Source organism: Doryrhamphus excisus, chromosome 9 (assembly GCF_030265055.1).
Source record: "Doryrhamphus excisus isolate RoL2022-K1 chromosome 9, RoL_Dexc_1.0, whole genome shotgun sequence".
Taxonomy (NCBI): domain Eukaryota; kingdom Metazoa; phylum Chordata; class Actinopteri; order Syngnathiformes; family Syngnathidae; genus Doryrhamphus; species Doryrhamphus excisus.
Window position 1 is genome coordinate 21,228,331 of NC_080474.1, and position 11,890 is coordinate 21,240,220.

Consider the following 11,890-nt stretch of genomic DNA (forward strand, 5'->3'; position numbering starts at 1 on the left):
TAATGTTTAAAAACACCAATCAACCACTTATCGGATGGAATGATGGATGGACGTCACCCTTATAGTCCACTAGTATCATGTTGGGAAACCTAACTTGGTTCTCTGGGGAAACGGAAACCAAAATGACTGACGGGTACTCCAACCAATCACAATCAAGGAAACCTGGGCTCTTTAACGCTTGTGTGCACTCTGTGTGAGTATGAAGGCGGGGAGGAGTTGTGCTTGCCTGGGCTGATTAGCAACAAACAGAAGGTTGCGAGTTTAAAATGTGGATTATTTGACCTCCACGGTGGACTTTGTTGTCACTACAGCGGTATGAACTCTTCTATGTTTTAAGCCGAGGCTTGTTGTCACAGTTTTAGGGGAGGCGAGGTGGCTATTTTGCAACCTTTTTTGCACTAATAGCGAAGGCAACCTCGCTTTTAGGTCGTTGGAGGCGGCGATGGTGAGCTGATAGCTGCGTCATCATGTTGCTTCCGACTCGAGTTGACCGAAAGAAATCTCAAGTTAACGAAGCCGCCTGCAGTCATCCAGCTCCCTGGGCCACTCCCGACCACCGGAGGACGAGGCTGCCGAAGGGAGCTTGCTAATATCTACGGCTGACTTTTACATCACTTGGCGCGATTCCTTCCTGCCTGCTTGCCTGCTTCCATTTATTATCTCCACTCAGTCCAAAACATGTCCGTCGGAGTGGCCTTAAGCAGTTAAAAAGCCACAAAAAACAACCAACTGTAGTCATATAAATATTTGTTTTTGACGAGAGTGTTATGATAAGTGATGCCCTCGATGACAGCTTGGCGACTAATCAGGAGCCTGATTGGCACTTTCGCCACTGACCTTTTTAAATTAATTTAAACTAGATATCCATCTAGAAAAACAATTTAGCATATCAAGCATACCAGGGTGTTACAGTGAGTTTTTTTTGGATAGTTCCCCCCCTCAGCCAGCCTCAGCAGGTCAAAGTTCCGTCCTATCAGGGTACAAAAGGCACCGACTATGGCCGTGAAGGCGACGACTTGTCCCCCCAACCCTTGGTCGGGTGAAACGTCCGCAAACTTCGAGTGGATCGACGGGTTGCTCTACCGAAAGAAGCTCGAAAGAGGCTACATCAACTACCGGGAGGTTTTAGATGAGGACCGGAGACTTGAGGTCATCTCCGTGTTCCACCGGCGACGGCGTGACCAGCGTCACCTCTCCCTGGAGGAGACCTACAAAAGTGTGGCAGAGAACTACTGGTGGGACGGTAAGAACATCTGTTCTATACACTCCTTCATTTAAAACCACATGCCACCCACTAGTTATCTCAAAACCTTTAACTGGATATGAAGTTAATAAATATCTTGGGAGCGTATGAATGATTGAAAGACCACCAGCTCCCCTACTGAGCCCATGCAGCCATGGGTTACTTTCCTTGGCATGGCACTGGACCCCCAGCTGAGACACCTTAGGGCACCTGAGGGGACCTAAGGAGACACCGGGCCTGCCTATGTAACGTATCTCCTTCCCAGAACATCTAAAAAACACCCAAGCTAGAATCTGTTGACCACTGGCGGACATCCTCCTGCTGTACCCTGACATGGGTGGACATGGAAGTAGACCTCCAGCCCAGGCACCTCCAGTTCCACCTTTTCTGGCCATGGACGTGAACCTCAGCAGGGATTTCGCCTGTCTGCATTTTACCTTCTCTATGGATGCTGGTGGAGCTCCACCCATGGGGCCATGTCATGGTTTAATTTCCTTGGGCATGGAACACCAGTTGATGGACTGTATCTCTTGTTGTCAGATGTAATTTCACTAAATCTGTTTGAGTTCTGCCAAAACTAATTTCTTATATTTGCTTCTGTACGATCTCTTTGCAGGGATGTACTTCCACATCCGAGATTTTGTCCTGGGCTGTCCCGAGTGTAAGATCCAACAGAGAAAGAAGACTGAGGTGAGACCTGGTTGCTGTGTTCAGCAGAAACGCCCAACTATCAGCTCCTCGCCGTTTTGATTGGACCATCTTTTTCTCCCTTCTCCCACATTTTGAGTTCACACTTGCTCACGCTCATCCTCTTTTCCGCTCGGATGTCTCCCGACAGCATCGTTCTCACACTTCATTCTCATAATAAAGCCTTTTACAATTTATTATCTGCCTCTTCTTAAAATCATAGGGGCTCCGTGACAGAGGATGCGTCACAAAGACGATGGCGTCGCACTGCTCTGATGTGCTCAGCAAGCTGAAGTGTCAGAGGGAGGCGGGGATGTTCTGTGATATCACTCTGCGCACTAACGGGCAAGCCTACGCCGCACACCGAGCCGTGCTGGCCGCCGTCAGCGATCACTTCCAAGAAATCTTTACAGAGATGGACTCCAGCATGAAAGGAGACGTAGATCTCACTGGTAAGACAACATGACTCGATCTCTCAAGGTGAGACCGGTGAAGTGGCCAGTTTTCCTTGTCGGACGTACAAGTCATAAAGGGTTATTTTATGCTCGGCGCAGCTGAGGGCTTCGGTCTTGCCTTGTATTCCAACTCTCTGAAAACACTGCAAAGGTCCTCAAAGCAAATGGTGAAATGTGCCGAGCGTACAACGACCACTTACTTCACCATCCCGCAACACAAAGTCTTGGCATTCTCTCAAAAGAAATAGCTTAAGTGTCTACAGAGCATAGTGGCCTAATATTTCTTGTCTAGAGGGCTCTAAAATTAAATTTACAAATCATAAAACAGGTTTTCTATGCTGTAACTATGAATATGAATATTTGTAGTTTTGTTAATATTGAATGGCTGCACGGTGGACATGTGGTTAGCGCGCAGGCCTCACAGCTAGGAGACACGAGTTTAATCCCACCCTCGGCCATCTCTGTGTGGAGTTTGCATGTTCTCCCCGTGCATGCGTGGGTTTTCTCCGGGTACTCCGGTTTCCTCCCACATTCCAAAAACATGCTAGGTTAATTGGCCACTCCTAATTGTCCATAGGTATGAATGTGAGTGTGAATGGTCTCTCACACGAAGACAGCTGGGATAGGCTCCAGCACCCCCCGCGACCCTTGTGAGGATAAGCGGTAGAAAATTAATGAATATTGAATCCCATTTTGCGGTCATTCACTCATCGTGGTTGAGTCTGGAACCAATTAATGGCGCTAAAAACATGATTACTATATATCCAAGTTACATTTTGATATTATCCCTTCAGAAGATGAACAATTAGAAAGGCGGTTGCTAAATGAAATGAGATACCATATATTAATGAACAAGTACACTGTCCTTTCTGCTGCATTGCCATAAATTTTCATGCATAATCTAACTGCATGCACCGATTCAAATCATTTTCTCGAAACATTACTTTCAGTATCTCAAGGTTGTCAACACAACACGACAAAATAACCCCAGTCGACTCTTGCCTTGATTTCAGTCTATAACAGTTTTAACAATCCACGCAGGAGAACACGGAGAATCTCATTATCTTTGTTGGTCAGAAAGCCAAACTTGAATGTTCCAATGTCTTGCAATGATTCTTGTCAAGTAGTATGCTATCTGCTAGAAAGGCTTGCCGCGCCTTTAATGTGCTTTAATATCCACCGAAGTTTTCAAGAGGTGAGGTCATAAAGGAGCCAAAGTTGGAAGCCGTACAAAATGTCGTTGTTGGTATTGCCCGACTGCATGACTTCCTTTTCGCCATGTCCACCCAAGTGCGCTTTAGCATGTCTTAATTCCATTTATTTTCTGACTCCCCCACTCAGGCTTCAGGGAGGACAGCCTTTTGTCTCTGCTGGATTTCTCCTACTCCTCCACCCTGTGTGTTCGCTGGGAGGACCTCCCCGAAGTCATCACCATGGCCCGCCATCTTGGCATGTGGCCCGCCGTGGAAGCCTGCTCTGCTCTCATGAAGGAGCAGGAACACGTCGTTCATCCTAGCCGGGACTTAACGTTAAGCTACGGCGGCATTTGCGGTTTGCGTCACCGCCAGCAGACGGAAGCCAAAAGGAAAAGGGTTTTAGATTTAGAGGAGAACATTAACGATGGCTTCAAACTGACGTTGGATACATCAGACGAGTCCACCGAGTGGAGTCCCAATTTGCGTAGAGGGCAGAATCTGAGAGGTCACAACGGTCTCCCCGTGAGTCCCTCACACAGGATGAAGCTCATGGACTTTAAAACTCCCTCGTCCAAGAAGCCCACTGCGTCCAGGACCACGGTTACCACCCCACAGTCGAAGGATTACTCCTCCATGTCGCCATCAAGCACGCGTCTTCTCCGTTCAAGTCCCGGTGCTGCTCAGAAGGTTCAAAGATTGCTGTCCATGTCGGAGAGCCCTCAACGCAACAGGAAGACTCACTCCATCCAACAGATGTCGGGTACAGCCAGATCCAGGTCCAGTCCAGTTTGCAGCCCAGTCAGGGTGAAGCAGGAAGAGGAGGAGGTGGCGGTGGATGAGGAGGATTATGCCCGAGAGCAAGAGAAGTACAAGCTGATGAATGTTCTCGGCCTGCAGAGGACCGCCCTCCTGCCCAGACCGGAAGATCTGATTGGTTGGCGGCAGAAGAAACGACTCAGGAAGCTTAAAGCCAACAACTACTCACTGACCAAGAGGCGAAAACCCCGCTGCACCGTACCGGCGATACCTTTTGGACCCGTGACACTGGCGCTACCCCTCTGTGCCCCCGTCAACAGTCTGCTCCTCAACAAGGCGGGGAAGACCAAGTCTGGAGCTCCACACATAGTAGAAGGAATTACCAAGAGGCAAAAGCCGAATAAACAAATACCTCCCAGCGACCGGAGAATGCGGAGTCAAGGCGCTTTACCAGATCTGTTCCAACCCGGCTTCAGGGGGCGGGAACTCAGGCGGTCCGTGAGGAGCAGCGGAAGTGTCCATCCTCCTGTTCAGCACTCCCTGCGGCTTAACTCCAAAAAGATTTCAGTCAGGATCAAATCAGAACCCTCTGAATACTCAATCTCAGGTCTCTCTCCCGTATCAAACCATCACCGCAGAGCCGCACCTTCTCAGACCACAGCGGCCAGGAAGATCACAGTCGAGCCCGTCAAGACGCCGCGCTACAACAGCAGCCGCATGGTGACAAAAGCCAAGCCCAGGCGGGGCAGCGCAAGAGAAGCGGAGAAGCCGAGGGGCGCTTCCAGGAAGGCCCCGAGGGAGGACACGGGCACCGGGAGAACCGTCAATGATAATGAACCCGGTGGGTTCCAGTTCTCAGAGCCCTCTTCCACGCCGTCCATCTACAACCACCCTCTGTATAAAGTCATCAAAGAGGAGCCAACGGATCCCGTTCCGGTTGGTGGACCTTTCCCGGATCCTCCCTCTCCGGACCTGGGCAAGCGCCAGAGCAAACCCCCCATCAAACTACTGGATTCTGGCTTCCTGTTCAGCTTCTGCAGGCCGGCAGGAGCCCCCATGGTGGGGATCAAGAAGGAGGAGGAGAGTGTGGACATCTGTCTGACGCGCTCCGTGTCGCAAGTCGGTGAGAAGTTTGGAGCCAACCACAGGGCGCTGAGAGCCAGAGGACCACCCCCTGCCTTGGCGGTGGTGAAGAGGGAGCGGGAGGAGAGGGGCGAGAGACCAAGCAGAGTCCAGAGACCCGGGTCCAGCTCCAGAAATAACAGTGTACCTCTGGCCAGTTCCAGGGGGGCGAAGGCTACACTGATCGTACCAAAGGTAGATAAAAGGGGGGCATACTTCACGTCTTGATTTGGATTCCATTTTCCGCCCGCCATCGCTCACAATGTTGTTCTTTTTCTCTTCCAACCCACCAGCAAGAGCCTAACCCCCTCCCTGTGAGCAGCAGGGGCTGTGTCGTGATCGACTCCGTTCGGGCCAGGGCCAGGCTAAAGCAGCTGAGGGGGCCACGCAGCCAAGCCCCAAAAGTCCCAAAGGCGGCCCACGCCTGCCTGCAGTGCGCCGCCTCCTACAGGGACTGTGACGCTCTCATCATGCATCGCCTCAGGCACGTCGAGGGCAAGCACTGGCCGTGTCCGGTAAGTCCCAACTTGGACCGATACCTCCATCACCAACTCCTTAAAATAATAACCAAATGTATTCTATTTCCTTCATTTTTTGAGGTTTCACTGTATCGTATTTTTTCCAATTTGGTTGCATCATGTGTCGTTTATCTTACCCTCCTTCTGCTCCGAAGCTTTGCAGTAAGACCTTCTTTCGACTCAGGAATGTACGGAACCACATCCGCACCCACGACCCCAAGTTGTACAAATGCAGGAGCTGCATTATCGCGGGTTCCTGAGGGGGCGCGGTCGGCAACCCTGCCTGGAAAAGCACCAAATATCAGGTGGGTGAGGTACTACGGTCCCACAGTGGAATTTCTCTCTTGTCAATCTTCCCGAAGAAGTGAAATGATCGGCAAAAATGTGAGAATCCGGTTGGGGGGGGTATGTCGTTCTTATCTACAACCCTTGCCTTTTTTGTGTGTGTTCAGACACCGACATGACCAAGCAGGGGAAGAGGAAGTCACCCGATGGATCCGAAGCGTGTACATAAACGGATCCGTCATTAACACAAGCACAACGGTCTGTAAAGGAGGCGTGACCGCTCTTTGATTTCTAATCTAATGGTAGCTGGCTGTCACCGTGATATTTAAATAACCAAACCAAGGCTGCTGTGTCCGTTTCCCAAAAAACAAGAGGTTCATCCTTGAACGTTACACTCAGGGGGTGGGGAATGTGACGCCACCTTGATTCCTCACACTCGCACTCACACACACACACACACACAAATACACACTAACTACACTTGTGTATAACAATGGAAAAACGTGATTGTTTTATCTATTATAGCGTAACATATTTGTCATCAGTCCTATATGTATATAGAATTTGGAGTGCACTTATATCTTAAGCTTATGTTGTAAACCTAAGAGCTAGTGATAAAAGATTGGGGGGGGGGCACGGAGTAGACATCCACGGCGGGAATACTTGAAGTGAAACAGGCGTCTGAAGGGAATACTTGAAGCCGATGGCGAGGGTTTAAGACGATCCTTCGGGTGTTTCGTTGGGTCTTTTGTCCGTTTTAGGTGTGCTTAACTTCTTAATGACTTCAGTCGTCTCCGCCTCCGCCTTCCCCGCGTTATGATCCACTCATAATCCATGCATTGGGACTGTTGACAACACTGCATGTGTATCCGTTTTTTGCAACGTGACTGCGTCCTGAATTTTATTTTTAGGAATCGTATCCATCCCTTCCACCACCTTTTAAGCCGTTTTACTTAGAATATGCCTCCTAATGGATAAATGCAACGTGTGCACATATAAAAAGATGGTTATGATTCACAAATTGATTAATTTTTCAAAGATTTCGCTGTCTGTATTCAGCAGACTGAATGAATAGATTTTTGACTTTTATAATAATGTTGCTTTAATGACCTTATTGCTTTTTTTTGTATACTTGGCGTGTACTGTCTTCTATTGTGGGAGACAGATTTATATTTGACAGATATTTAACGGGGTTCTGTTCAAATGCACATAAATTTAGACGACAAGAGTATTTATGTAAAATGCTGAGACAGTCTTGTGGTTTGGACTCGTCACAATTAGCCAACATGTTATTGTCTTGGACGTTTTGGAAATAGAACAATTTAAAAATGCATTGCTGTGCTTCTGTGGCCGGGTCTGGGGATGTTTGAATTTTATCAATAAATCTACATAAATATATAACATCAAGTGTATTTAAAAAAAATCCCATGTTCATTATTGTTCTTGTGGTGTATAACTGCTTTATATTTCTAATATTTTGTCCCTTATACACCTGAGATACTTTTAATATGCTGGAGAACCATCCAATCTACCCACATTACCTGTAGTGGACACAAGAGGGCAGTATCGGACAAAGGTGGTTGCTTAAATATAACGCTGCAAAATGGTTCCAACCATATCCAGCAAAACCCCCCACCCTCCAGTCCAGTGAGGTAGTGATCAGGATGTCACCATAGTAACATTTCATTGAAAGTATGTGCTAAGGATGAGGACACTACAGCAAATGTTATGAAATGCGGCCACATAACTGGAAGGTCGTAGCTCTTATTCAATCTGTTAGTAGCCCCTGTAGCATATACTCTGGTATTCATTCATCTTTCATAGCGTTCATACGGTTTTGATTGATGGTAGTATTGACAGAAATAAAAATGAAAGCATCCCTAATAGCTGATGGTTGTTATGTAATTACCCCATAAGGGAGCCTAGGGACGTTTTGTGCCATTTTGGCTATGTTTAATGAATGTAGGTGGAATTTATTAAGGGTTTTCATTCAAAAAATGTTTTTTAATTTTATGTTTTCCTCAAATTATGACAACAAGAGCTTAAAAAAAAAGCCACACACTTGCACAAAATATCCCATTGAAAACCAAGTAATGAAATCCTTTAACATTTCAATTTAGGCCGCAGACTTTTTCATATCTTTCCACCAGATGGCGCTACTTTTTCCCCATTCCAAGCTTGGGGGTGGGGGCTTGTGTGTATGTAAACAAAATAGTTTCATTTATTCATTCATTCATTTTCTACCGCTTATCCTCACGAGGGGTGCTGGAGCCTATCCCAGCTGTCTTGGGGCGAGAGGCGGGGTACACCCTGGACTGGTGGCCAGCCAATCACAGGGCACATATAGACAAACAACCATTCACACTCACATTCATACCTATGGACAATTTGGAGTCACCAATTAACCTAGCATGTTTTTGGAATGTGGGAGGAAACCGGAGTTAGTTTGATTTATTTATTTAAAAACATGTAAACATACCCATTAAAGATTGGGTAAAGAAAATATACGTAATATTAGTGTATGTATAGGTATGTATAGTTCAAGCTAAAGTGTTTTTAAATGAATGACTTATTTAAAACGATGGAAAACATTAACATAGCACAGAAACACAATATGATTTTTAACATTATTCGAGCCCTGTGGACATGAAATAACACCCCTATAGTCAACATTACACTCCTATTAGTCATTGTTTCCATTGGATTGCTCAACTGTCATACTACAGGGACTCTAGACGCCCACGAGCTGGCGGGCTAACCACATTTAGGGTTTCAAACCATGTGGGGGAAAAAGGCCAAAAAAGTAAAGTGGGAAAGTAAGAAGCCACTAACTAAGGATGTAACATTACTGTCCGGAATACTACATCCAGTATCACTTGCATTTCACTATATTTTGACAAATAATAGACCTTAGTTGAGCATGAAACTGCAGTAATTAATTGGAATAAAGGCAACATAGCGAGGGAGTGATAATCAAACCACAGTATTGTGAGTACTGAAAAGGTGCAGTACCTCACCACAGCCGATAGATGGTGGTGGTGGTGTTCTTTAGTGACAATAGTGTCTTTTATAGAGAATACAGAGCTGCAAGTGTGTACATGATATAACTGTTATATGCTAATAGAGTATAGACCAGGGGTCAGCAACCCGCGGCTCCAGAGCCGCATGTGGCTCTCCAGCCTCTTTGTTGCGGCTCCCTTTGCAATGCTTGAATATTTTTTAGCACCCGTGTGGTGAAAATGCACGTCTTTGTTATGAGTTTACAAAAATCCAACTTTGTGTGAGACCATGAATGCATCCTGACTCAGTTCTGACTGGTGACTGAATGAGCAGACAGGATGCTATCCAGTTCTCTCTGACAGGTTAACATGAAGGGAAATGAGTAATACTTTGAGTTATTTGAGTTATTAATTATTATTAATGAGTTATTTGACGATTCTAAAAAATAAATTAGAGCTCATTTAAAAACAAAAGTTTATCTCCAGTACTAGCAAGAGTACTCCAACTCGTCTTTTTTTTCCCCTCCAATGTTGTTTTAAACATACAACGTTTTGCGGCTCCAGGCTATTTTTCTTTAGTGGGCAAGTGGGTGAAATGGCTCTTTTCATAGTAAAGGTTGCCGACCCCTGGTATAGACCGAAGGAGCGGTTATGATTGAAGTGTCAAAACAGATGTATGTACGTGATAGTGAGCGTTCAGAGTACGGCTAGCGACTACGCTGCTGCAGCATTATTGGGATTGGGGGCGGGTGAGGGGTGGCCTCGGTGTACTTTTTCAGGCTCGGAAACCAGCGGGGTCTTTCTTACTCGGGTTACCCCTGCAGCACCAGCGCCTGCCTGCATATGTGGCCCAACGCGAGAGAGTACGCCCAGGAACAGCTGACAATTTATGCTGCTGGGGCCCTCGCATTCTCAGAGCCACAGTGGGGAGGAGGCGAAGGAAGGGGGTTTGGGGGGGCGGGTGGTAGAGGGTCTAAAAACAAAAAGGAGCAAGGATGGGTGGCATATCCACAACCCGGGTCGCCGAGGGTGAGGAGAGGGAGCCGGCCTTGTTTGTAGCTTGTCAGCAATTGCCTGAGACAAGCTTTTTGCCTCTGTGTGTGAAAGCTACTTGGCAGGAATGCTCGGACTGTACCAAGCGCGGCCCAGCGAGGGGGTGTGGGTGAAAGAGAAAGAGAGGGAGAGTGGAGGTTCCACAAGAGGAGGAGGCCTACATTGAGGTGGCACAAATGAGCCTTTAGCGGCTCTTTCATGTCGTATCTTTGTGTGTGTGGGTGTGAATGGGGGGGTTGCAGAGTGTGTGTGTGCGTCTGTGTGTGTGTGTGTGTGTGTGCGCTTGCACTCCCTAGAAGCAACAAAAGATGGGGAATGAGACACCCCCCCCCTTCCTCTCTTCCCTCCCCACTCCTCTCGACTCCCACTTTTCCCTTCCTCGGCTCACAAGAGAAGGGGGGGGGGGGGAGAAGATGATGAAACGTGAAGTGGTCCTGCAGTGTGAATTGTTTGCGTGCATCTGGATTGTGTGTGCGTGTTAGCGTTTGTGTGTGCGTGTTAGCGTGTGTGTGTGTTCCTTTGGCAATATGTGCTGCTTGTGTATCTTTCTCCCCCCTAGCATGGATTGTTATTGTTTTAATAATGTGTGTATTTTTTGGAGGAGGTGAGGTGGGGGTGTAACATCCAGTAGCCTGTTGCTTACGCACACACACACACACACACACACACACACACACACACGTCGTCAGCATCAGGAGGAATGCAGCTTGACACGGACGCACAAGCATAAAATGTCCTATGTTACCTTTAGAACTTAAACGCACCACTCTGGTTAGCAGTTTGTTCTGTGGCCCACCTCACAAGGAACAATGAAAAAAATAGAATGTGGTCTGTTCCGGTGTCAAACTGTCACCATTAGAAGCTTCTGTGTATATTAAAAATGGAAAATCATGACATATGACCTTATCATTGCGTTAAGTGTCATATCAGCAGCCGATTTTCATAAAAATGACACTTCATAAAAAGCCAAAGAAAAAGCATTCACTAGCTACGTACTTGTCTCATTACAGCTAACTCGGTTAGCAAAAGCCGGTATTATTTTCCCCACGCGGTAACTTCAAAGCCAATTGCTCGAGCAGGATTGTTGTGATGTTTGATGAAGACACATGCTAAGTGATTTAAGGAGTGTCATACTCCTCATTCTCCTTTTTGCTGCAGTAGTCTCTCAATGCCCTCAGTCTCACCATGAACAAAACTTGCCATGACGTTAAATACAGATTCCCTTGTTGTACTTGGTCCGAGTTAAGTGGTATTATACTACTCATCTTCCACTTTGCTGCAGCGTTCTTTTATTGCTGCCCTCAGTCTCCTTTCAGATGAAATATGTCGGCATCATTCTCCATAGTGTGTTTTGTGCAACGTCATGTACGGACAGTTTTTTGACCGTATAATACTCCACAGTCAGCTCCGTTTTTCTTGCACGCCCACAGTGTCCTTTTAGATATGTGTCTCCTCCTCACCAAGTAAGTAAATACAGGATACCCTCGTTCTCCTCTATTGTTGTTGTTTGTTAGCGTCGTGACTGATTGTGCTTTGTTTTCGTGCTGCCCTCAGTCTCCTCTTGGATGAATTGTGT

At 46.9% G+C, this 11,890-nt stretch overlaps 1 protein-coding gene across 1 annotated transcript; it reads left to right on the forward strand.

Annotated features, from left to right (window-relative positions):
• Window positions 1–183: 183 nt before the first annotated feature.
• si:dkey-229b18.3 (uncharacterized) lies at window positions 184–8,495 on the forward strand. Its single transcript, XM_058081477.1, has 8 exons — window positions 184–313; window positions 427–1,243; window positions 1,860–1,933; window positions 2,154–2,382; window positions 3,727–5,654; window positions 5,753–5,974; window positions 6,133–6,282; window positions 6,430–8,495. The coding sequence occupies exons 2-7, from the start codon at window positions 997–999 to the stop codon at window positions 6,235–6,237; spliced, it is 2,805 nt and encodes a 934-aa protein (XP_057937460.1). The 5' UTR covers window positions 184–313; window positions 427–996; the 3' UTR covers window positions 6,238–6,282; window positions 6,430–8,495.
• The last annotated feature ends 3,395 nt before the right edge of the window (window positions 8,496–11,890 follow it).

Excerpts from the sequence above, each read along its gene's own strand:
- si:dkey-229b18.3 (XM_058081477.1), top strand. The coding sequence starts at position 997 with ATGGCCGTGAAGGCGACGACTTGTCCCCCCAACCCTTGGTCGGGTGAA. Across the intron at positions 1,244-1,859 it reads AGAGAACTACTGGTGGGACG|GGATGTACTTCCACATCCGA; the intron begins GTAAGAACATCT and ends ATCTCTTTGCAG. Across the intron at positions 5,655-5,752 it reads CTACACTGATCGTACCAAAG|CAAGAGCCTAACCCCCTCCC; the intron begins GTAGATAAAAGG and ends CCAACCCACCAG.